We start from the raw sequence: 26,949 nt of genomic DNA, 5'->3' as shown, positions 1-26,949 counted from the left end.
GGAGAGGAGGAGAGGTATGAAGGGCACAGGCAGCCGTCCTTATCCCTCCTTCTCCCATTAGACCTCATTATGCCTACCGTCACATTCGCCTCCAGGCAGAAAGCAATAAAAACAATTTAGGAAGGAATTTGGAATCAGGATGGATGTTTTCCAGCGGTGAGGATAAGCCTGGCTCTGAGGCACTCCGTCAGAGCCCAGGCTTGGCTGGCTCGTCCTCGTGTGGCTTCCACTTATGGGCCGTGCGGTGACTTGTCTGGGCCAAAGCCAGCCTCAAATCCAGCCCAGTTTGACTGGAAAAGTGCTTTCATTCAAACAGGGACCCAGTGTAGGTCTGCACAGACTGAACCCGAGGGAGAGAAAGGACGAGCACAAATGTGAACAAGAGGTAGATCTTACAGCAGGATGTGACTCCAACGGTCCCCGAAGCTGCTAAATGTGTCCACGCCAAACAAACACAGCAGTAACACGAATGTGGTGCACGTAACAAAAGGGCCTTCTTGTCGAGCAAGAAATGCTTCAGCTCATGTACATCGGCCCGGGTCCAACCCTACACCCACATCAAGCACCGCTCCAAACCTACTAGCTTTAACTGGAGGTGAGTGATGAAGCCAACTCAGAGTCCACACCGATGCAGACTCCACCTGCTTTGAGTCAGGAACGGAGGAAACTCCACACAGCACAAATATAACTGTGGTTCTAAGAAGGGTTGGACTCTGCTGGGTAAATGAAAGCAAAGTGATGAGATGATGTTTAAAGGCGGTGATAGAGAATAATGTTGTTTCAACAGGAGCAAAGGGGCAGTGACCTTTATTTAAGTAAAATTCCACGTAGATCCATTTTGATTGTTGATGGTTATGTAGGTCATGTGCGCTTCAGAAAAGGAAACTGTATTTCCTTCCTCTGCACAGACAAGAAACAGGGTTAAGAAATTCCTCCTGTGTGCCAAGCTACTTAGAAAATGTATGACCTGAAGTCTTTTACGGTGTTTATCACAGAAAACAGACAAAATGAAAAAAGTCAGCAGATTAAATAGGTCACATTCTACTAAAAACACAAAACATGCTTTAATACCCCTCCTGTAATGATGGTAGACGCTCATATCAAACCGAGACAGAATTTGAAGTGGTAAGATGTGGACATGCAGCAGCTCTGGCTTCACTCTACATTAGTTGGTCTTCAAAGAAGAGGATCTAAAATCGCTGCACCAAGTCTTTGTAAAGGAATAAGGATTTTTTAAGGATGCAGAGTCGCTTTGATAGAATCCAAGAATAAAAATATGAAGTGAGAAACAAGCAGAGTTGGTCCTCTTTAAGCCATCCTATCTGATTGCAGCAGCTCTGATTCTGATTGAAATTCCTACTTCAGTGTGAGAAAGGCAGGGGCGTCCCAAAGCTCGGCGGTTAGAGTCTATTCAGAAAATTGTCTCAGGATAAAAAGAGATAAAGCCTTTAGTTATTTAGCTGTTACATCTTAGGCCAAAAGATAAGGTGGAAATATTCTAAAATGAGGTAAGAAGTAAAAAAACCTGTGAAAGTATTAACAGTAGTTATTGATCACGTTGACCCTTCTGGCTGATTGTTCCTGTTGTACGTTGTAGTTCTCTAAGGAAACAACAAAAGCCATTTGTTGTATTATGTCTGCATCCAGTGTATGTTTGGCAGAATAAGCGATGGTGAAGTTGAATATTTGTGTGCGCACTGTGCAAGCAGCTGCAGACTGGTTGAGTTCTGTGTTGGCGATTGAGATGAAACAAATCGGCCTCTGTGGGGACAGAAAGGTCTGTTTCAGCTACGCAGATAAGCTCCAGCTGCAAAGCAGAAAACAACCGATGTTTTTCTCACATTTTAAAATCGACCACTGCGGTCCTGCAAACAGAGTTTCATCATCTTCCTTTGTTCTGAGTTTCAGCTCAGTAGATGTGGGACATACTACAAGAGCCTGATTGGCCCCTCCTGCTTAATGTAAAAGGAAGATCTCCATATTCAGAAATCATCTCATGCAATCACACTTTAATTCTCTGCTTGCCTGGACGAGACTGCTGATGATAGAAGAGTAGACGTGCAGAGAGATGAGTAACAGGGCGGATAAACGACTGCATGAAATCCACTGACAAGACAGAGATTTAATAAAGGATCTACTAGAAAGTCTCTGCGTCTTCGCTAAATGCACATACCTGCTGTGTGTGCGCAGGTGAAGGTGGATGACTCGGTGACTGAGGTGGAGCTGGAAGGATTGACTCCAGCTACTGAGTACACAGTGACAGTTTACGCCATGTACGGAGAGGAAGCCAGTGACCCCATGACCAGCCAGCAGACCACATGTAAGTCTAACATGCAAAACACTCCCATCATCAAATATTTCTTTGATCTGTTGTTAGCAGCCAATACATGAAGAATGAAGCCAAAATCTTCAGTTCGCCAAAGATTCTCATGTCTCATGTCTCAAGTATCTGTTTAAGGCTTAAACTTGAGCATCACTCGAGCCACAGGCCCAGCCCGGCTCTCTGCTCGGTGCCACCTTAGCTAACAGGCGCTGGTCCTCATGGCCACTATTTGTTTTTGGTGCCATTAGTAGCTTTTTAATGGAATTATCTGATACCTGAACATGGATTATTATGTGGCCGATTGGTGTAATAAAGTTGTTGTATTTTCTGTTAATGTTATTTAGATGATTAACATTCATAATAATAATCAAACAAGTTTTCTAGGATTTGCTAATAACACTGTTAGGTCTCCAGAACATTGTCAAGCTTTGGCTGAACCTTCAAAACAGGCGTCCAAGCCAATCAGTAATGACAGAGTGGCTACATTTATGCTTTATATACAGTCTGTGGTTACCATGCAGACTTCACTGGTTGGACTTGTCCTGTTGGCAGCCATTAAACTTTGGCTGATTCTTGACTGAACGACATGGATCCACCTCAAACTCTGGCTGAAAAATAAAGTGTTGATCTGATCACCAGAGTTATGTAACGACAATGTTGACGTCATCCAGGTCACACAAATATCAGCATCACAGTTCAGGAGCTTCAAGTGTAAACAGTTGTGCCTGCATAAACAATTTCAGTCAATATTTAAGCATGCAAATATTTTTTTAAAGACACAAGCCTTCACAAATATTCCACGAGGGCTTTGTAATCCTTCACACACTACAGCCGGATACAGTTTAAAAATGAGGCGCAGGCACACAGTTTTCACAAAGTGTCCTCATCTTCTTTTAATGTCCTGGGAGTTGAGATCTGAAAGAAAGGCAAACTGGTCCTCGCAGAAATGGAAATATAAGGCCGCCCATATGCTTTACTAACTGTTGGTGAAATTCAATTTCATTAAATCCCCGACAGATTGTGTGACCCTTTGAACTCGAGTCACTGCTATTCTCATCTCTGAAAGCAGCCGGCACATTTTTCATTTTCCTCAGGACGTTAACTGTCAGCTGTCTGATCAGGAGGAAACCACATCTCCAAGCACTTAAACCTACATCCTCCATGTACAAACCTCCAAACCCTTTATCAGCTAATTTCTTTCATTATCTTTTTTATGTGTTTTCTAATCAGAGGGATCAGCTGCCGCAGACATATTTGCTTTTCATTTGCTGAGTGTTTGCTCATAGTTTCTTCCCAGACGGCTGCAGCGTGCTGAAGTCCTGTCCCAACACGTATCCTGCTCCTGACAAACTAGCAGCCAGCAATGCCAAATTCTCTACATGGCGCCAACTTTGATTCCCTTATTCCAGCTATTTTCTGCACCTCGCTGTCATTCTGTAGAGTTTTGATGAGAGTAACTCGGCGCTCCGCCCACCCTAAATCCCCACTGTGCTCACTAATTAACATTTTATGAAGTCTCCTTTAAGGTTTGAGGCCTGCGGCTTTAAGTCAGGGCATGTTTATGTCTTTACGGTGTGTGTAAGGCTTTGGATGCGGGTCAGAAGAGGACACTCTGTCAAATACATTTTCATAATAAAATAACTTTTATTGTTCCATGCAGGCAGGACTTAATGCCCTTGAATGAAGATGGGACACATTAAGTTTTGGTCATCATCTTTGTATCGGCCCCGTTCCCTGAAATATTCCTTCTGCATTATAAAAACGAGGTTCCTCGTTAGCTACACACCACATGATGCAAATGACGGTCGTGATGTGCTTTTCACTCAACGAGCTTGTTCGTATTCATTCAGTCTGCCTCTCTGTGTCATCAGAGGCCTCTCATCCCTCATTTCCTCTCGTCATTTAACTGTCGTTTCTTCCATTGTTAAGACAAAATGTGCTTTAATGATCATTGCAGTGAAACGAGGCCGTTGCACATGCAAATGAGTTGGATTTCTTTTTCTTTGAAGGAGCATGATGGAGATTAAAGATAAAGACTCATACAAAATCAGACTACAGAGAGCTTTGCACATCTTCCCACTTTGTGGTTTTACAACCAGAAGCAGGTCGTGAGGCCACAGAATGCAGATTTGATTTTGAATTGTTTTTTTCATTGGTTGTTTGTTATTTAGCTGTAGCTCTAAGTGTGTGCGCTTGCAGAGGTTATACATGTCATGAGAGACTTGCAAACACTTGATCCCTTTTATATAAGAAAGGATTTAAAACAAAAAGGGTTTTTTTTTTCAATAATTTAGCTACAATAAAAAAACTGAATATTCTTCTGTGGAAATGGGACACTCAGAAACAAGAACTGCACTACAGAAGCTGACAGATGTTTGAAGGTTTCTTGTGCTTCCCACACAACTTTTTAATGACATGCAAATCTCCAGTTTGACTTGGCCAGTCTGTATCCGTCCATTTTCCTTTTTTTGTTTGTTTGAGGGGTTTTTGGGGATATTTTCTCATTGGTCGCCTTTAGCTCTCAGAGACATGGCTTCACTTTGTCTTCAAGCATTCTTGGACATGATGTGGTGTGATGCAGAATTCAATTACTAATCACACTGTGCCCTTCAATCTGCCCCATCATTGAAGCAACGAGGCAACCCCAAACCACGGCCGTTGTATCACTGTTATGGGATTTTACTGTATTGATTGATTTTCTTTTGCCTATTTCATCTGTGGTCTTTATTTTCTCCACAACACATTATTTCAAAAGGCCTGGTGTTTAACTGTGTGTTCTCTGAAAAATGTCAACTTTCTTTTTGGACAGCAGGACCTTTTTTGTTGTTGCTGGCTTGATTCCAATGCATTTATGTGCAGGCACATTCATATTGTAAATGCTCACATTCTGATGCCAACAGTTATTTGCAGATGCCGTTGTAAAACACTGGAGTTCTTGAATATGTCTCTTTGCCTCAGACGGTGTGTTGCTGGAAGTAAGTGAGACTGTGTTAGCTTTATGGACAGAAGATGTAGGCATAGACAAGCGCTGAACGTTTTCTGCTTTGGTGCCCTGAGGAGCTTATTACTGCTCTTCGCAGAAGCTGGAGTTCTTCTGGCTTCATCGGGCAGTGACCTCCACCTTGCACTGGATCAACTTACAGTCGAAAGAGAAGTAGCTGGGATGAGAATTAATTAGCACTTCCAAGGCTGATACCATGGTTCTCACCCTGAAAAGGGAGTTCCCACTCCAGGTCGGGGAAGAGTCGCCATCCCGAATGGAGGAGTTTAACTATTTCAGGGTCTTGTTCATGAGTGAGGCGAGAGATTGACAGAAAGATTGCAGCAATGTTAATGGTGATGCAGAGGCTTTCTTGGTCTGCTGTGGCAAAGAGGGACCTGAGCATGAAAGTCAAGCTGTTGCTTTCCCGGTCAAGCTATGTCCCTACCCTCACCTGTGGCCACGAGCTCAAGGTAGTGACTGAAAGAATGAAATTGTGGATACAAGAGACAGACAACAGGGTGTCCCTTAGAAATGTGCTAAGTGGCTCGGTCAGGTGCTCGGAGTAGAGCCACTAGTCCTCCAAATTGAAAGGAGTCAGTTAAGGTGGTTCGGACATTTGGTCAGGATGCCTAGAAAATTTCTAGGTGAGGTTTTTTGGCCATGTCCATCAAAGCTCTAGAGCAGGGGTGGGAAACTCCAGGCCTCAAGGGCCAGTGTCCTGCAGGTTTTAGACGTGTCCTTGAGCCAACACAGCTGATTTAAATTGTTAACTGACCTCCTCATGTCTTGAAGTTCTCCAGAGGCCTGGGTATAAACTAATCATTTGATTCAGGTGTGTTAATCTAGGGTGATATCTAAAACCTGCAGGACACCGGCCTGGAGTTCCCCACCCCTGGTCCAGAGCCACATGGCTTTGACCTTGGTACAATGATACTACATACTCAAAAGTGAGCAAAACAGCAGAACCTTGATGTCAGAGCTTTAAATAAGATGGGTTCCACTAGGGCTGGGCGATATGGCCTAAAATCCATATCACGGTATAATTTGAGGCATGTGCAGTAACAATATATTCTTTTCTTCCTTATAACATATTTTAAATAATATAAGGCACACTTAAAATCCTTTAATTTTCTCAAAATTCGACAGTGTTCCTTATGTTTGAATTCTGGTTGTGCTCACTGACCTCGAACCAATTTTATGTGGTACACGGCGCACAGAAATCTGTCAAAAAATGTTTTAGTATGACTTTGGTAAGCTATGAAGGCGCACCGCTTGATGGATTGTTGGAGCATTATGGCTGCCGTAGGAGCCTTGGAGTAATCTGGGTCCAAAACTCCGTCGCCTTCAGGTTCCAAAGTCAAACTGTCTAAATTCTTTCATCTCTAATAAAATAATCAGTGTTGCTGCTTTACCAGGTGTAACAATTAAGTTTAACATCCAGTAATGGAGGAAAACAGAGGATTTCACAGAGGATTTCACAGTGTTTGGACACATTTATTTTCTCACACTGGCTGCTGGTCTGCTTGATCTGCAGTTGGAAAATGAAACTGAAACTTTCATATTGTTTGTTTACTTTTAGTATCTTCAGAGGTATCGTACTGCTAATCGCTCTACTGGATATCAAACCAGCCTCCTTTTCATTTGATTAACTACAAAGTAGCTCTAGAGCTTTGGCAAAGTCACTCTAAACAGGACATTTTTCCTCCACTTCACAACAGTTCTCATCTTTACGTAATAAAAAGTACACAATTTTAGTTATTGTTGTTCTATAATTTCATAAATGCAGCAGAAATATGGTGTTACTGTAACCATCTAATGATAAATAGCCCACTGCAGAGCAGACACATGAGTAATGTTGGAAATTATCCTTCTACTTCAGGCTATGTACTCTTCATTAAGACAAGAGAAGAGAAGAGTTATTCAAAGCTAGGACATTTCTTGTTACAGCAAATAAAAGTTAAAAAAGTTAAAGTTGAAAAAACAAATAAGTTAAACACAACAAACCTATAAAAATAGCTTAAATAAGTAGGCACTGTAAGATTCAGTATTTACTGGGTCTCCATTCACATTTTTTAAACTCAATAATTTAATAAGCTTGGCACAGTTCCTTTAATAGCACTAAACCTAAAAATATTCGCACTTTGTGTGTGTAAAACAAACCCCCCTCACCCACCCACAACACACACACCTCCACATGTTACCCAGAGGTTACCCATTAGATAAGACAAATTATGTCAAAATGTTTGAACTTTTTTTCTAGTCTTGCAAAAAAGAAAAAAAAGAAGAAAAAAAAAAGTTTAACATCCAGACATCTATGAAAACAGAATTTATTAAATTCAACGGAGTTAGAAGTTAGCAGGAAGTTAGCTCTCTAGTTTCCACCTAAACATGATATAGCATGTTCTGACTGAGAGATTTCTGAAAAAATTCAAACGTACAGCTCTGCTATCACTTCCAACATAAATGAAGACAGGAAACTAAACAGCAGTGACGTTTGTAGGGTTACTGAAGTTGGGCTAGCTGCTATATAATGATGTGCTACGTGATCGCTAGCAAAACAGCTACGTTAGCATAACATTAGCACAGTGAAGCTGGAGGATGAACGCTGGACAAAAGTTAACGTGAGGGTTCCTGATGGTCAGGAACAAATGCAATCGCATGGCAGGATGCTGTAAACGGACCAAACTTCAGTCAGGAGAACAACTGAGATAATCCATCCACAATACGAAGTTAGTCATTAATATACTGCAACAACATGGGAATAGAGCAGCTGCAAGAGAATTCAGCATTAATGAATCAATGGTAGGGAAGTGGAGGAAGCGCAGGTTTTGGCTTTCCCCATATTCCAAAAGTGCTTAGTCTCTTTGCCATTACTGCCGCTCGCAAAATTTGCAGATGATATTGTTTGCAGCCGCTGCAATGCTTTCAACCAAAACAGGCACCATCAACATGCTATTGCGGTAGAGCTGTATAGTCAAAATCTCTACTGTTGGCCAAATTTATACCGTTTATACCGCCCACCCCTAGGTTCCACCTTTCACTGCCTGATCTGGAACCCCTAATTAAATTAAAGGAGCACACTTTTCCTGTATTGGTGATCTGCTTAATGAAACTTCATCAGAGCTGTTATAATAATGTTGAAAGCTCTGATTGGCTGAGCTGTCAGTTAAAACAACACTAGAGTTATGTAGGTGTTGAGCAAAGCTGCCAGCTGCAGTGACACCCCTGAGCTGTAGCGTCATCTATATGGTTCTTGTAATACTTTATATGGAAACGTTTGGAAACTTTAGCGACTTACCTGTTGTTAAACTTTTTTAATTTGCTTTTTGCTCATTGCTGTTGTGACCCTGGGATATCCCGCTGCAGTATCTCACTCCCTTCAGCCCACTCTGGATTTCTCTCTGTCTGCTGCTTTGTTTTTAATCTGACCCTCGGTATAATTGAGGTGAAGCACTGGTGGGTACAATCAGAATTATTTTTCTTTTCTTTTGAAGAAAACAGATCAGTGATTCTAAATGTAAAAGTTCCAAAGCTCAGAGAGAATCAGATTCTGCGGCAGAATTTTTAAAGTGAGGGCAGGGGGGGGATTTTTTTTAGACCTCCGAGACGGCGAGAAGAAATGAGAAAGAGAGGACGTTTAGGCAGAGCCTGAGGGAGTGCGGTGATGTAATGAGCTTCTGTCCACTTTATAATTAAAAGTAGTGGAGTCCAATAACCCTTGTACAAACCCCCATGAGTGCGAGTGTGAATTAAACAGACCTGCTGTTATCAGGGGTCACGATTTCAGGCCCCTCATGAAGGCTCGGCTGTGTTTGCGTGTCCATGTATCTGGCTATTTTGTTCTTTCGTTCTTTCTTCGTCTTTTTGCGATGTATACGTTCAGTTTGAAAAATATTCCATTTCCGAGGCCACACACGCTTTCTTAGTGTTGGATTATAACTATGCTAATATGAGCAACTGGGAAGTTTATATGATTTAAAGTTTTGGAACATTTTCTGAAAGGCACATTTAATAAAGTAGTATGGAGGAACAAAGCTGCCAGTCTCCCAAAGTCAATGCAGGAACGCCAAGTTAAAAAATAAATAAATTAGTGAAGGTAAATAAACAGGTTAATTCATTGGTATACAAATAAAGCATAATAATATTGCATTATCTGTCCAGTAGTCATACTGATTAATATATATTTTGGCTGAATCCATCCTCCATAGGGAGAGGAATTTATAGTCAGTTCACAGCCGTTTCTTTCCAGATGTTGTGTTTATGGTTTGCTTTCTGTCCCTCAGTACCGCTGATCCCAGCGAGGAACCTTCGTTTCTCTGAGGTGGATCACAGCTCTGCCCGAATCACATGGGACTCCGCCTCCAGGAAGGTTAAAGGGTACCGCATCATGTACGTCAAAACCAATGGAGTCCAGACCAATGAGGTGAGGGAACTCTGGAGGACACAGGTCATCAGGCTAGCCCAAACTTGTCAGAGAGGAAGTAGTAACGTGTCGTTCCTCGATGAAGTTTAACAATTCCAGCAGAGCCTGATCATTGGTCCAGCATCTGTGCACTGTCCGTGCTGCTAATTCCAACATGACAAACAAACCGAGTCGCTTAGGAACAAATGTCATTGTGTTTTGGTCCTGTGGCTTCAGGTGGATGTTGGCCGTGTGACAGCCTGGCTGCTGAAAAACCTGACATCACTGACGGAGTACACTGTCGGTGTGTTTGCCGTCTATGATGAAGGACAAGCTGAGGTTGTGACAGACAGCTTCACCACAAGTAAGAAACTAACATCATTGTAAATAGAGATTGTTACATTCAAAAGTGTTTCTGAAATGGTTTCAACCAGAATTGTTGGTGTTTGTTTAGAAACTGTCCCGGACCCAGTGGACCTGAGGAGCAGTGACATCTCCACGAACAGCTTCAGGGTGTCCTGGGCTCACCCGGCGTCTGATGTGGTGCTTTATCGACTCACCTGGACACCCACCGACGGAGAAGAGAGCAGTGAGGTGTTCACGTGTTTCTTATACGCTTATATGTGTATTTTAAGCTTAGAAGATGAAAGAAAGTCACCTGGAAATCTTATGATTTCTGAAGTGTCATCTCTCAGGATGGAAAACGCTCATTCTTTTAAGTAATTCAGTCCTTAATGACCATTAAAACTCTCTTTATAAAGTTTTAGACTGCTCAATGCTTAAATTAAACACATGTTGGCAGTGTTTCATGTGGCCAAATGGCAGTTTCTACTCTCAGCTCTGTGTAATGTTACAGAGGGAATATCCTTATATGATCATATCACACGAAGCTGACTGTGAGCACAGAAGACTGAACCACCTTCTGTTCTTCTCAAAGGACGATGGATAAATGTCTTCATCCAGGCAGTGGACAGACTGAGAGGCTGCACCAAACTCCTCAGTCTGACTGTCGCAGAAATAAGGATTATTTTTCATCACCTCCATAAAAATATGGAGCTAGAAATGAGCAGATCGGATCCTTTGAAACACTAACGAGCACTAACGAACGAAGCTGCTCCTGCCAGCACAGTCAGGTTTAATAACTGTGTGCTGACTTTGTCGCAGTCATTGTTGACTGGCAGCGTCTTTGAACCTGATAAGCACCAATCAAATGATTTCATTAAGATATGAGAAGAAGTGCACGTGACAGCAGATAAAAGCCAACTTTGTCACTCCAGTGAGTCTCTGAGAGATAATGTGGGCGTCACCGGCCTTTGTATGTCTTCTGATCTTTGTGACTTTGCTTTTATGTACTCTGCAGAAAGAGGTTTTATCAGGAAACTCTTAGAATGAAACATTTTGGAACATCTTTTTCTGTCACCTGTCTGTCTAAAGCAGATTTGTTGTCCTGCTGTTTCAGGTTTTGGTGAATGGGAATATCAACACGTACCTGATAAAGGAACTCACCCCCTCGACAGAGTACGAAGTCCTCCTGGCCGCCATTTACGGGAATGAGCTGGAGAGTGATGAGGTGATCCTCGTGGAGTCCACCGGTAAATTTATTGTTACAAAACCTCAGATTTCTTCACACTTTCATGTTTGTTGTGTTTATTAATGAGACTGTTTGTCGTCTTTCTGTTATTATTCTCTGATTTTATTCTGTAAACCGCTCAGAGGAATCAGACATCAAAGGATCCTTTAAACTTTCTGAATTAATGGATCAGTCGCATCAGTGACATGTTTCTGCATTTGATTTTCAGCTGAAAAAACAACCACCATTGCCACAACAACCACCACCGTAGCAGGTAATTAATCCCGGGATGAATTTGGATCTTTTTTCTCTTCTCTCCATCGTCTGTGTTTTACTTCATCCTTCATCAACTCTGTCATCCTAAGACTTTCATTTCTCACTTGGCTTCTTTTCCACCAACGTGTTGCTGAGGTTTAATGTAACGAAACGCACTGAGGCAGCGTTTGTGGTCCTGTGCTGATGAAGAACATGGGTAATAGATGCCTTTGAACTGTTGGTGTGTTTTTATCAGCTCTAACTTGCATGAAACGAGGGATCTTCATCAATCAGCAGCCCTGTAAGTGCATGTGGAACTGCAGACTAACGAGTGCTCATGGGAATTCTTTAGGCAACAGAAATCTTCCAGGATCTGTCGAATAATGACTCAGAATTTCCAGAAACTCTGGCAGTTTTCATTTCTCCACGCAGTACGTGTGCCTGAAGATCAATGTTTTTTTTTTTACTGTAGTAACCAATTAGCTTTTAAATGTGAAACACATATTTTCCATGAATTTGAAATTTTCCAGACTAAATAAGAAAAACCAAACTGTTACCTGTGGGTGCAGTTTGGATCCAGTGCAGTTACTCAGTATCGATTATTTAGTCAGATTGACAGAGTAAAGCTGCAGATATGAAGTAAATGTCTGGTTCTTTCTAGCCTGGCACAGGACAGAGACACGTAAATGCAAACCAGCCGAAGTCGTCTCAGTTTGGATTTCGGGAAGCAAGAAATCTCGACAGGATGGAGAGCAGTTATTGTCTTTTAGAAATCAGAGAAATAAAGAAAAAAGATAAAGATCATAATATTAGGACTCATGTGAGAACACTCTTTGTGGTTTTGTGTTGAAATGGCAGCACTGGGAAAAAAGTTTCCAAAAATTCGAGCGTGTAAGTGACGCTATAAATGCTGATGTTATAAGATCAAAATTCTGAAACGGTAAATCAGATAAGAAGTTTGCTCCTCCTGTTTCACTGATAGCGTCTGTAAACCTGTTTCTATATTATCAGAGGGAGGGTGCGTTGTTCCAATATGTTCTCCGAAGGAACGTTTCGATATTCCGAAGACACTGATGTGATATGAAAATCTGAGCAAATTAAATGCCAGAATGATGACATTTTGATACCATCGCTTTCTGTGATAGGCTGTGACAGCTTCATGCTTCACTGAGTTAATCTTTGAGTCACTGATCTGCAGCCAGAGTTTCTCTGTCCAACCCTTCAGCTCCTCGGTACGGGGTGAGAAGCATGAAGATCGATGAAGAAACTACGTTCAGCATGCGGGTGTCCTGGCAGCCCGTCGACCCCAGAAATGCTCGACATTATCGACTGAGCTACATCAGTGCGAGGGGAGACCGAGCAGCAGAGACGGTAAGACAGAGAGAGACACTTCATTTCATAATAATTACCTCCAGGTCTGATGCTCATTTGAACGGTCTTCAGCAATGCCTGCTTTTCATTCCCAGCATCAACACTCAGCAACACTATCTTAGCCTATAGGAGCCGCACATTAATAAAGTCAACAAACAATCAGCCCCAGCACACAAACACCACCTAAAAACAACAGGGAACTGACAGCGATGTGTTTTCCATGCTGATAGAGCCTTCCCCTCTCATTTAAAATAAATGGAAATCCCTTGTGGCAGCCATCACGACCACATCACCAATTTGCAGAAGTTTAATTTGCAGAACATTTCCAGCCGTAAACTTTACTAAGTCACGTTTGTGTGATTTCTTTGAATACTCTTCAAATTTTATGCTCTGAAAGTCAAACTCCTACAAATTCATACAATGGAACAGACAAAAGAGCATCAGTCTTCAACAGGAGGAGGGTGGGAGATTATTGATGAAGACAATGGCAGGCCCTCAGATTAGAAGTCCTCCTTGGAGAGAAAGTCAGTGCTACTGAAGTTGATGGCAGGCCTTCAGAGTCTAGTTAAGGGGCAGAGACGAGAGCAGGAAGAGGATAATGATGATGAAAACAGTGGCAGGCCTTCAAAGAGTTTTTCTTTTTTTCAGTAAGGTAGAGAGAGCCTGGCAGCTTCTGCAGTAATGAGCAGAGAGAGAAGGCTTTTATAGAAAACAACACTCGTGCAAAAATATGCCACAGGCGTGCGTGACAATACATCAATAATGGGGTACAATCGTGGCCCCGCGTGCCGAAAATGTCCAAAGGGAGCCAAATATTATTTTTAATAACGAAATATGAAAGTTCGCTCACAGGTTCTGGCTCCGGGTCTCTACCTTAACCCCGGAAACTGTGACTTTTATTGCCAGAACTTGCTTTCATGCCTACAGAGTGACTCATGCAACCCGTCAGGATGTTGGACCAACACTGAGCACAGGCTCAAAATCCCAGCTTGGTTTTTGTCCAGTTCCACTTAAATGGCAATTTAATCAAAGGGGGAAAAGGGCATTGATGCTTTCTGCACTCCTGCCACACAGGAAGGACGCAGGAGCTGGATGGTGCAAAAAAACCTCTCGACACTGTGATTTTACCAACAACACGTGCATGTGGGAAACCTGAATGTGGAATATTCCAGGGGAGGGGGTGTGCTTTAAAAGATAGTTGTCCTCAGTAATCAGGGTCAAACTTCACGGTTCCTGCTCAACTAAGACGTCTGTCTGGTTCTCGGTGATGAGGAGAGTTTTGACTAAAAGTCCCCGTTAGAAGGCAGACATGTCATGTTTACAGTGTGATTAGTTTTCATGATAAAAGCTGCTTTGAATCCTAATTAAAGACAAACTCCCAGATTTCCTGTCTTTAAACTCTGCTCACACACACACACACCTTTACATGCATCACAAAGACTTTTTTCTTTTTCATGCTCTCATTGTTTTCTTTCACATTTGTGCAAATCACATTTATTCTGTAATAATTGTCTCTTTGGTGTTAATAAATGTAGAGCATGGCTTCCAAGGTTCTTTGTAATCCTAAGTGGTCGGGTGTTCCCTTTGCCAGGTTAACGCGTGTCAAATATCTCCAGAACCGTCTCATCTTCCTGTGACTTTTGACTTCACTGGTGTGTGTTGCTGTGTGCTGGTTGTGCTGCCACCGCACCAGAGGCCCACTCTGGACACAGGTCCCGCTTCAGCCTTTTCATCCTGACAATAAAGAGCCACCAGCTGCTCGCACCGGCGGCTTGTTAAATGAGATCTCTTATCAAAGCACGAACAGCTGTGGCCTCTGTTTGGCAATCCGGTCAGGTTATGAATCACCAAGTGCTGCGCTCAATAGCTACTATTTAGATGTCTATCTGCTGTGGGGGGAGAAAAAAACACCTGCTTTGTTCAAAGTTTCACTCTGTGGTTCTCGGCTGCCAAAGCAGGGCAACGCGCCACCGAAGAAGCGCGTCTCATTCACGTGTTATTGATATGTGGCTCATCCCACTTCATCTTCACTGGTGGAATCTTGTCCTAAAGAGCTAACGTGTAGTCAGCATGTTAGATCTGCAGCAGCAACAAATCATATTATATGTAATTAAATTGTGGACATTAGTGGTTTTGTAACACGATTACAGAACGCTCTGCATCACAGGAACACGCAGCAAAGAAAAGCCAGAAATCAGACTTCCTTGGCCTTTTTGCAACTTTTGAATTATTTATATTATTTAATTATCGAGTGGTTATGTCTTAGTTTTTGTCCTGTTCTTCTCTGGCTGATAGAAATATCTGCATTTCCATTGTTATCGTCAAATTTTGACCTCCTGGGCAGAAGCATGAAGCCAGCACAGAGGTATTAAGAAGCCAGCTGTCCTTCAGACGGACTCCACAAGTCAGTCTGTCCCCAGTGCCTCCCACATCAAAATGCCCAATTTCCTGACACGGGGAACTGTAGGCAATCAGAGCTCGCCTCCTCTGACTGAAGCCACTGAGTCTGTTGGTGCCTTATGAAGCTTTTTTCATCTGACAAACACTGTGTGGCCTGCTGTCAGATACAGACATCAGGGAGTGAAATGCTAGCGTGTTATTAGTCTGTTACTTAGCTGTAATTAGCAGGTATGATTGTGTTTGTGGTGCACCTGTGCAGTCTGACGGGAACATTTCCAATCCGGACTTTTTGGGTTACAACCTCTAACCTGGTCTGGTTCTTTCTTGCTAGACTTGTACTAGAAAATTAATGCACGAATAAATGAAACATTTCTCAGTGCTTAGGTCTCTACAAGCTTATGAATCTAGAAGTTAATGGTTCGGTTCATTCAGATGGCTGTGTCACTGCCGTACCAGATGATGGTGTCTACACCGTAGCCATGGCGTGACTCAACTCTGAAGCCATCTGTCCACAGGCAGCTGTGATGCTCAACTCATTGAAGCTCCATTATTTCCCTGTGCCGCTTCATTCAGCGTCCAATAAACCAAAGCTGCCGGGCATCAAGAGCAATTCCACCGTGTGCAGGGTTCTGGCTCTCGCTGCTCGGGAGCAGATTCTTGTTCCAGGAGGTTAAAAACTGGGGATTAAAAAGTTTAAGGGATATTTTTCTTAAAAAACTGTAACTGTCTGTGTGTGACACTCACAGCTATTAGAAAATAATCAATAAATACAGTGTTTTGCACTAAAGCTTTAATTTCTGATCTTTGAGCCATGTCTCAATTGCCGGTTTTAGCTAATGGAAGCCATTTAGGTTTAAGCACCATAAGTGTGGTTTCATGAGGGAGAAATCCAAACTGTGATCTTTGGCATCATTCAGCAGAAATGTCTGTCCCCTAACTCCTCATTTAGTGTGTCTGATCCACTTCCAGTTCTCTATCTATTTGTTTTTTGTTAATGTTAGGTCTGTTTCTGATATTTAACAGTAAGTGTCTTTTATATATATATTTATATATATATATATATATATATATATATATATATATATAATTTTTCTTTTTTTTTTTTCTTTCTCCAAAGTCACAAATCCTCCAGGATTTGTGCGTCCAGCAGCTACCAGCTGTCAAAAATGTCCTGTAATAAACTGAAGGCTTCTTATGACTTGACCTGAGCTCAAAGTCCTCATCTAAGATTAAAGGTGTTTCTTCTTTAACATCGTCAGTGATGTCGACCACTGCTGCAAAGCTAGGCATGTTAACACCAGAGTTTATGAGCATTTTTCCCCAAGTGGCCACTAAAGGAACTGCAGGTATGGATAGTTTTTTTTCTCAGCTTCAGTTTTCAGCCCCTGGAGGTTCCCGCTTGGTTGGCAACATAAGGGATGCGTCCCCACTTGGATCTAGGGCGACTATTTGGATTTATCATAAAAATGATTTAAACAAGATTACTGACAGTTCAACATTATTCATTAGTTTTGTCACACTGACTGGCTGTGGTGTGTTTATGTATTTATTAGGGGTGCAACACGTTCGATACAGTGCTTTCGGTTCGGTACGCATATGTATCGAACAATACAAAATTTTTTATTTATTTTATCAACTTTTCTTCTGACGATGCTGTCTGTGTTGAGCGCTCGTTGCAACATGGCAACTGCTTCAACGCTACCCGAAATTGAACCTCCCCCACCCTCATTCAGATCTGGCCTTTGGACCTATTTTGATTTTCATGTGACGTATGACCCTGAAGGTAAGCGCGTCATGGACAAAAGTAAAACAGTATGTCGGATGTGCCACAATGCTCAATTGGTGGGAACTACTGCGTTAGCGTAGTTAGCTTGTTAAGGTGTTGACGCCGTCCAGCCCCACGCACGGGGCGATCCGCGGTAACTCGTTAACGGAGATTTGCCGCGTTATGGCGTTAATGTCGTTTTAACGAGATTAACGCTGACAGCACTAGTGGGAACACAACGAATATGACTGCACGTTTACTCCGACATCATCCTAGTGCAAAGACAAGTGGAAGCAGACAAAAACAACAAGCAGCATGCTACAAATTTTACCCGAGTCATTTAGACAGCCGTTAGCACAGGATTCTCCTTATGGGGACCTGATATGTTTAATACGCTGCTGAGAATATAGCCCAGAAGAAGCGTATAGTAGAGCTTTTATTTTGAAAGAGCCATTTCTCTGTAATAAACTCTCTTCTCCAAAGATGAGGGATTTCTCCATCAGATAGATGAATTTATTTTTATTACTTTGTTGTTTCAGCAACATTACATTTAAAAACTGTACTTTTGAGTTAAAATATATATTTATAATTTTAATAAATGACAAATTAAAAAGGCATGAACATTTTTTTGTATCGAAAAAATATTGAACTGTGACACCAAAGTATCGAACCGAACCGAACCGTGAATTTTGTGTATTGTTGCAGCCCTAGTATTTATGTATTTATATTTCGGTTTTAGGTCAATAATTGTTCTGTAATCTCAATATTGACCAAAATATTCTTCGTAGTAGTCTTTCTGATTTTTTTTTTTTTTGTTGGTTCCAGTTGTTCTGGTCTGAAGTCTTGTTTCTGCTTTGGCGTTTTGTCTGTACAGCTCTTCTTGTGTCATCGCACTCTGACTCTGTCAGCTGTGTGTTTGACTGTCTACCCTGCAGTTTACCTTTAAGCCTCGTTGTTCCAGCGAAGGTGGATCAAACTTAATATTCCAGACCTGCGTGGAGCCTCTGTCAAAACAAGATTGTGTTTCTGGATCACATAAATACTTTATGAGACCGCGTTTGCATTTACAAAGAGGTTGGAGTAAAAAAGGGAGTGCAGCTGGAGGTGGTTTATTCCAACTGTGTGACACTGTGACAGTTTAGAGACTTGCTGCCTTTTTCATCAGGCTGGGCTGAAATTGATTTGTTAAGGCCCACAGTGCTGCTCTGACTGACACGTATAAGAATTTCTTTCTGTTTTTTTAGAAAGTGGAAGTTTTGCGAATGGAGTCGGGCCAGACTCTACATGCTCAGAATGCAAACTGGCCCAGCAGACAGACAGCAGAGAGAGCTCAACCTTTAAAGATTTCTCCTACGCACAATACAACAATAGCTCTGGTTACCTGGAGCGAGATGAGCTCTGTGTTCAATCATATGTAAAATACAAACATTTCCCTTCACAGAGCCACTTAGAGCATTCACAGCATGCTTTATGCAGATCAAATAACAGACGAGTGTTTCTTAACTGTATCATAAGGCTCGGCTGATATAATATGTTCAGTTTACTGAGAGAAGATTTGGCTTCTTTCTAACCAATAGAATGTGAGGAGCCACTTGAATTTGTCAAGATTTTCTTTTATTATGTTGCCACAACCAGACGACGCCATCCTTTTCAGTTTGCTCCAATTGGATTTTGTTGGAAATTACTGTCATCATACATAAAATATATATATGTGTATCATAGAGTTTAATAACAGAAGGGGGAAGAGTGTGGAAGAGAAGGTGATACTTTAAGATGAGCGGAGGGGAAATGAGCCAGAGGTTTTGGAGAATAAAAACAAAGAGAGCTCCACTGGGTTTCGGATTCAAAGAACAAAAACAAAAATAAATAATATAAGTCACCATATAAGTATAATTTATGAACAGCAGATGTGGTGAGACAAACAACAGCAGAGAAATCGAGAGAAGCAGAGATGAAGAGCGAGGAAAGATGTCCACGGGGTAAAGAAGGAGATTAGATTGTCTTCAGTGTGAGATCATCAGTTTTAATAAAAGACTCAGCTCGCCCACAGGTGAGGAGGACACCTGGACACAATTAACCTCTGCAGCACTTTGAAACCTCGCAGTCCACTGCAGCCACTCTCCCTCCTTCACCTCTATTAAAAAGGCTAATGCTATTTTTTTGCTAGCTCGTGCTTTAGAAATCTTAATTCTCTTTGTTAACTCATTTTTAAATCCGCCCTTGTTAGACTCTAAATCCATGGCTCAGAGGAAGCCAACACATGAGACAGGAGTTCAAAGAATGGAAAATAAAAAATGATAATAAAATATTAACAATAAAAAATACACAAAGCACAAAAAAGGGAGACGGGAGTCAGAGAGACCAACAAACCCAGCGGTGAGCTGTTGGACTGAAGATCAAGCGAAAAAGAAACAAAAACTGGTTTGATTTTAATTAAAAAAAACAAATGAATTTGATTTAATTTTAAACACATATGACCTGCTAATGTAAACACAGTAAAGTTATAATGAAATTAGTCAATTACAGTTAAAAAGTCTCCCATGGAAACTTGTTCCTGTCACAAAACCTGCAACATTATCATTTGACCTTCAGATCAGACTTTGAAGGAGAGGTCAGAGGTCAAATGTGACATGATCATTTAAATCTATATGGTACTTCCTAAATGTTGACAATAAACACAACATGTTATGTCAGTTTTCGACCAATAAATCTTCAGGTTGACCTTGATGACCTCAGTGGACGAAGCTGTGATGAATTGTTAACGCGGCTCCTCGACGTCCCTGCAGCGTTTTATCATAATTCATTCAAAAGTTTTCAGAGTGCGTTTAAAGACTGAATGCAGATACAGAAATGCTACCAAAAACATCAACAAACAGAGGGAAGAATGCAGAATGCTTGAAGACGTTCTCAGTCGCAGTCTGTCACCTCGATCATGCTGTGAAGGAAGAGGGAGGGTAATGAGAATGATCAAAGAAACAATCATTTAGACGCAAACGTATCTCTGCATGTGGACACAAATTATAATCAAATCACTGAAGACATGCACAAGTTTTTTGGGTTTGCAGAAACATCATTTTCCTATTTTTTTTTTAAAGCAAACTCGAGGTCCTGTTAAATCGAGAAACCTCGGCAGTCACGTTATCCTGCTGTTACATCTGATCTACATGAAGTGATCCTGCAGTGAGCGTATGTGGTGCAACATGATTAAGAAGCAGCTACAAAAGTCCACACGTATAATTTTACAAAGCAAAACTGGACGATGAGCTGTGGAAACTATCGAGATTAGAAACAAGAAAACGTCAGAGTGCAGTTTCTCTGTTTGACTGGCAGCTGAACTTTGGGAGGTGAAATGTCACATCAGTGCAGAGAGACTGAGGATGGGGAAATGTCTAAATGTTAAAGTCAAACATTAACGGCTTTGCTTGTCTTTCAAAACTGTCCTGACTGGTCTTTCTGTGCTTACAGAGAACAGTGCCCACTGGTCAGAACAGCCTGGTTCTGCAGCCTCTGCTGTCAGACACAGAGTACAAAGTCTCCATCACTCCTGTTTACCCCGAGGGAGACGGACCGGCAGCCGCCGCGACGGGACGGACGCGTGAGTCATATTGATGCTGAGTTCGCTTGACTTTTGTTTCTTTCACTTTCTTTTCTTCACTCTCTGCTCTTTTTAAGTCGTCTGCAGTATCGTGTTTTATCATTAACCTGTGATCAGGACCTCAGAGCAGAGCTGGAGTTCCACTTGACACCAACTTATCTGCTGTCTAACACAAGCATACAAATTAGACCAGGAAACAGCGATACAAGAAGAAAGACTTTTTTTGATGCATCTCTGCATCTCTACGCTGTTTACAGGATGGATGGTTTGGTTTACAGGAAGTCCTGCTCTAACGTTTGAGTCTGGAGAACAAATCCCAGCACATGCTCCTCCCCTCAGCCTGGCTCTGATCAGGTTTCTTCCTTCCCACTGTCACCAAGTGCTTGCTCATAGGGAATTGTTTGATTGTTGGGGTTTTCTCTGCACTGTTGTGGGGTCTTTGCTGTACAATATGAAGCACCGTGTGGTGACTGCTGTTGTGATTTGACTGTCAGTTTGAGACACAGACTTTTGAAGGACAGCAGCAAGTGGTCAGACGTGAAGAATAACCACACTGGAAAACAAATATGTAACCTAGAAGGGACAGAACATTGTGGAACCTCTTAATATCATTTAGCTCTTTGAGTGTTCAGTCAAAAAGAGCTGTATCATCATTATTATTGTTGTTATTATTAGAACCAGTCCATTTACCATTTTATTCTTTCTTTTTTATGCTTATTTATTCATTCAGCAAGTTATTTGTATCATATCTGATCTTCTAAGCCAGTTGTACTCACATTTGTTCAGCTTCTTGTGTCTAAAAATACTGGCATAGTGTAGAAAAAGAAGAAACACATGGAGGAGAAACTTCATGTTGTCCTCCCAGCTGACTGTAGGAGTAGTTTGTTATAGTTGGACAAATAGCCTCGGCTGGGGTTTGAAAGTAGAGCTGAGAAGCTGCTGTGGATCAGAGTGCCACACTTGTGACCCTCCGACACTCGCTGGCATCTTTGCGCTCTGATCTCCGGCACAGTCCTGCTGCTGTAGACAGACTAAAGTATTATTGGATTTGTGCCGGGAAAATCTTGTCATGACAGAGCAGACAGGAAGAAGGATGAAAGTGAACAAAGGCAAGAACGGGATGAAGAAAGGTGAAGGTGCTTGTTTTCCACGATGATCTCTTCCCTGTTGATCTGATAGAGGTTGATTTCTACATTCAGTGGCAGTTTTCAGGATTCCTCTTTCACCCTCTGTTTATTTATCGTTATTATTCCTTTTTGTCCTCTTTGAAAAGTGGAAACATCTCAAGCGAAAACAAACAGAGAAATGCCCTCAAAATCTGTGGATGTTATGTTGTGAGTATGGCAGTGGCAGGATATGCTTCGAATATTAAATGATTAAATATGTGAAGCTAAAGTGAATCCAGAGTAAAGGCAACAAAGCACGTGTTCGACTAGCCTGTGTCATCCTGACTTTAAAGTTTCTTTGCCACCACAGATTAAAAAGACCGTCTGTCCTCACTGTGCCATCACGTTTTGTTGTTGTTGTTTTAGGACCTGGTTTCATTTTTAGTTTCTCTTTCTTTTGGTTGGTTATGTTTACATGTATCATGGTTTGGATAAAGATACATCATTTGAAGAATAGTCAGTAGTTGGGGTACGATGCCGTCTTTGGTGATGTATGAACAGCTCTCAGGATTATGTTGCTTCCTTCAAGTCGTGCTGTTGCTGCTCCTGGTGGCTCCTGGATCTCCAGTGTGGTGAATGTTGACCTCGTGCTCCAGTCTCCATTTAGCTCGGTCCCGACTCTCCAGTTTAATAACACAGAAGGCTTTTCACTGCGGGCCAGCAAAGCTGTTGCACACTTCAACAATGGCCAGGCTTTAAAAAATAAACGGCTCAGTGGTATAAATCACACAGAAAACAAAGAAGGACAGAAAATGTGTTGTCCTGTACATCTGCTGTCCATCTCAGCATGTTCTAATATTACACTAAGTTTCAGTATATAATGATTTAATTATGCCAACAGATAACTCATTGAAGAAAGCCATATGTATTCATAAAATCATAATCATACGTCTCTTTTAACAAACAATCAGTTCAGCATAATTCAAACCAAGTACATGAAGCAAAGTTTGGATCTGAAAGGCCAAAAAGATTCTGGGAGATAGAAAATCCTCCAATCCTGGAGGTGTTGAGGGTCAGCGAGGACCAGGAGACAGGCCAGAACAAAGCAGCGCTGTGGTTTGCAATTAAAAGATAGTGGAAATGTCAATGTCATGTTCACAACCACAAGGGTGCAAAAAAGTGAGCATTTTCAGGATCAAACGTGGAAACGACTTCACTGATTGGGAAAAGTTTGCTAATGGGACCCATAACGAGGTGCTGGTGTCTCGGGTGTTTGTGCCTCCTGAGAGGGAGAATCTGTTGTGGGTGAGTTGAGGATGAGAGATGCATTTCTGCCCACAGCGGCTGTCGCTTTCTTAAAGTCTCATTACTGTGAAACAAACACAACAATTTAAGCCGAACAGCAAAGTGTTCGCCATTCATCTTGTTCAGGACGCTCAAGAAAATGTTGCCGGAAGCTGAATGATTGAGGGGGCGTTTTTCTTCCTGCCAACACGGGCAAAGAGAGGGTTCAATTATATTGTAAAGTTTAAATCACTGCACAAGATAAAACGTTGATTGATTTGATGAAATATGTAACAAGATAGAAAAGTCTCTGTCAGTGCTAGATTCAAAATACTGGAGCCGAACCTTTATTAGAAATTAGGTGTGCGCTTCCAGTTTTGCTTTTCGTTGCAACTTTGCCTTCATTAACAAGTATTTAGATGAAAAATAGGAAGACGTACTTTCTCCCTAACCCAACCCCGGAGATCTCTGCAGCTCATTACACCTGAGACAGTTTCCCAGGAAGGAAAAGAGACGGCGGCCGCTCAGTGCTCAGCATCCATTTGCTTTACTGTGGAGCTGAAGACAGAAATATGCGGGAAGCATCTTTTCCTCTTTTGTTAAATATGACAGAGCGCCGCTGCGAGTGCAGCAGAGGCTAATGATTTTCTCTGCCGCCAAGTGCATTACAGAACAAACACTCCACTTTTAGCGTGGAGGAAACTCTAAATTTAAGTCGTTCATCTTTCCGCTCCGTCCCATCATGTCTCCCCCGTGCGACGCGTTACACACATTAGCAGACGCTAACGACGTTCTCCGCTTTTTAAGCGACGAGCCTGCGACACCCGCTGATGATGAATGGCTCCTGTTAGGTAGTGAGGGATGAGACGATCACCTGGGGAAGAATGACGGGGATTGCAGAGAGAGAGGAGGGGGGATGATTGCGTTTTTTAAGGTGGAGATAGATGATGTGACAAACGGCGCCCGTGTAATCTTGGGATTTGAACCTATGAGGGATGGGGCGAACGCCGAGGGAGGCATGACAGGGAATGCAGAGAGGATGATTGGGTTTTTAGCCCCAAACTGAAGATAGATAATGTGGCAGAAGAGGCAGATTAAGCTGCGTTTGATCCACTGAAGGATGGGCCAATCAGAGAGAGACGTGGGGGGTAATACAGAGAGGGCGGCGGGGAAACAAATATAATGTGATAGAAAAGTCACTACCAACTTGATGGCAAAGAGATTTAAGACCGAGAATTAGAAGATAATTGACTTTCATAGCCTCGGTGTGGAATATGTTGTGACGAGGAATGAATGAGGAATGAATTTAAGAGACAGCAGGGTGTTTTAATTTGTGCGATTTTGATTTTGAAGCAGCTTCGAATCTGTAAGAAGCACTAAAAAGCAAAGATTGTAAAGCAGCAGAATCACAGTCTGCAGTTCATTTTATTTGGAAAAATACCTTCAGACTAGAAGAGTCCTGCTTATCTTTTCAAACGAGGTGGTTTCAGGTCTTCTCATTAACAGAACATCACACAGTGTTGTTTTGTCAGAAGCTGCTGACATCACAGAGAAGCGGACGTGTTTACTGTGGCGGCGATGCGGCGGTCTAAGCATTCGCAGCCTGTTAAACATCAACGCTGGTGCAGGATGCCTGCACTGACTGAGCCTCCCACAGCAACTTAGCTGATTTCAAACACAGCCAGACAACAGTGTGTTTGTCAGGTGACGAGTAAAGTTGGTAATTCCAGCATGATTCTCTTTTTCTGTAACATCATTTAGTCAACAGTTGATGACCAGTCAGATAGAACCACGCTTTTAAAGATGACACCTTCAAAAGGTGCTTCATTTTGAACCAGTGCTGGTCCCTCGGTGCTTGTTACCCTTCCTGTTGGCTCGTGTGGCTGTTGGAGAAAAAGAAGCAGACAGTTACTCCTGTAGCACCGTGGACGAGTGGTTTCTCCAGAACGCTGCAGCCCACAGTCTGCATCTCTGTCACGGTGCGGCATGGCACACCGTGGAAGGTGTGGGGAAGGAGGACCCAGGCGCGGTGCTCTACGTATAGACAGTGTTTATTTACAGAGGGTGATATCAAACAACAATAAATCCCCGTGTTTCTCCCCAGACTCCCGTGTCGTGTCCTCCAAGTGCTCTCTGCTCCCGTGTCTGCACTCCCGGTGCTCGCTGCTCCTTAAGCCTTCCACGCTCCTCCTGCGGGAAACAATAGCGGCAGCAGTCAGGACACTGAACAATGGCAGGCATACACTACACGACCAAAACCTAAACTGGGTAACTAACGTGGAGTCCCAAGCAATGATCCCGCGTCGGTGGGAGCTCCAAGACTCTCCTAAGTAGCTCCCTCGACGAGCCCTGATCAGCGGCAGGTGTGTGGCTTCGGGTGTGGCCAGTCCTTCCGCAGGGCCACACCCCTCAGGCCTGCAGGTGGCTGAGCTCCATCCTCCAAGCATCCCCGCAGACATAAACACACACACTCACATCTACAATCATGGAGGAGAGCAGCAGCAATACCAAAATACATATAATAATAATAATAATAATAATAATAATAATAATATAATATAATACATAACTGCTCAGGGATCCTGGGTCGCCCAGTCCCAGGACCCTGACAGTACCCCCCCTCTAAGGGTCGGCTCCCGACGACCCCAAAACCAAAAACAGCACAACCAACCCAGGGCGGGCGGCTGGGGGAACCAGGACGGAGGGCCAGAACCAAAACAAGCAAAAACAACAAAACAACAAACCGACCCAGTCCACAGTCTTAGAGTCAGACCGCGCATCCCGCAGCGGTGCAAAAAGAAAACGAAAAGACGCCACAAACAGTCACAGGCGGCCCATCAACACAACAAGAGAGTTCAGGGGGCCTACCTCGAGCCCAACGGCGGCGACGTAGCAGCTCCGGCGGACGGCCCCGGGTCCGGCGGCAGCAGCAAAACAGTTCAGGGGGCCTGCCACGGGTCCGGTGGCGGCGGCGCTGCTCCTCCGGCGGCCAGCCACGGGTCCGGTGGCGGCAGAACGGTTCTGGTGGCCTGCCACGGGTCCGGTGGCGGCGGCGCTGCTCCTCCGGCGGCCTGCCACGGGTCCGGTGGCGGTGGAACGGTTCCGGTGGCCTGCCACGGGTCCGATGGCAACGTCGCTGCTCCGGTGAGCAACAGCGAGGCGTGGCAACAGGTCCATGACGCGCCGATCGCTGACGTGGACGCACCGGACGTGGACGGCAAGGAGGACGTGGAGGTCCCTCCGGTCCGCTGACCTCCTCGGCCGGCAGCGAGAGCTCCTCCTCGGCCGGCAGCGAGAGCTCCTCCTCGGCCGGCAGCGAGAGCTCCTCCTCGGCCGGCAGCGAGAGCTCCTCCTCGGCCGGCAGAGCGGGCTCCTCCGGCTCGCTGAGCTCCTGCTCGGGCATGCTGAGCTCCTCAGCTGGCAGAGCGGGCTCCTCCGGCTCACTGAGCTCCTGCTCGGGCATGCTGAGCTCCTCCGGCTCGCTGAGCTCCTCAGCTGGCGGTGCGGGCTCCTCCGGCTCGCTGAGCTCCTCAGCTGGCGGTGCGGGCTCCTCCGGCTCGCTGAGCTCCTCAGCTGGCGGTGCGGGCTCCTCCGGCTCGCTGAGCTCCTGCTCGGGCATGCTGAGCTCCTCCGGCTCGCTGAGCGCCTCAGCTGACGGTGCGAGCTCCTCCGGCTCGCTGAGCTCCTCAGCTGGCGGTGCGGGCTCCTCCGGCTCGCTGAGCTCCTGCTCGGGCATGCTGAGCTCCTGCTGCAGCTGGACGAAGTCTGAGGTTTCCCGAGCTTGCACCACCCCCCGGGCTTTACGCAGGGTGCCAAGGCAGGCGGAAACTCCCTTGAGCTGGCCGAGGAAGGGGTTTCCCTCCAGGATTGCCTCGATGGCATTTAACCCCACCAC

The 26,949-nt window shown here is 43.6% G+C and overlaps 1 protein-coding gene and 1 long non-coding RNA gene across 6 annotated transcripts in view; one reads left to right on the top strand and one right to left on the bottom strand.

Annotated features, from left to right (window-relative positions):
• col14a1b (collagen, type XIV, alpha 1b) overlaps positions 1-26,949 on the top strand; it is a 166,445-nt gene that overhangs the window by 72,019 nt on the left and 67,477 nt on the right. For all 5 annotated transcript variants that reach the window (XM_004574223.5, XM_004574222.5, XM_004574224.5 and 2 more), the window contains 8 exons: positions 2,191-2,320; positions 9,590-9,729; positions 9,946-10,072; positions 10,163-10,302; positions 11,168-11,300; positions 11,508-11,552; positions 12,759-12,904; positions 20,535-20,664. In XM_004574223.5, coding sequence (XP_004574280.1) covers positions 2,191-2,320; positions 9,590-9,729; positions 9,946-10,072; positions 10,163-10,302; positions 11,168-11,300; positions 11,508-11,552; positions 12,759-12,904; positions 20,535-20,664 — 991 coding nt within the window. The remainder of the gene's footprint in view (positions 1-2,190; positions 2,321-9,589; positions 9,730-9,945; positions 10,073-10,162; positions 10,303-11,167; positions 11,301-11,507; positions 11,553-12,758; positions 12,905-20,534; positions 20,665-26,949) is intronic.
• Positions 25,090-25,582, bottom strand: LOC143414814 (uncharacterized). Its single transcript, XR_013095492.1, has 2 exons — positions 25,332-25,582; positions 25,090-25,244 (listed from the first exon to the last, which is right to left on the bottom strand). It is a non-coding gene; the product is annotated as an uncharacterized LOC143414814 (long non-coding RNA).

This window comes from Maylandia zebra, linkage group LG22 (genome assembly GCF_041146795.1).
Source record: "Maylandia zebra isolate NMK-2024a linkage group LG22, Mzebra_GT3a, whole genome shotgun sequence".
NCBI lineage: Eukaryota > Metazoa > Chordata > Actinopteri > Cichliformes > Cichlidae > Maylandia > Maylandia zebra.
Note: the sequence above shows the minus strand (reverse complement) of the source record. Positions and strands in the feature narration are given on the sequence as shown.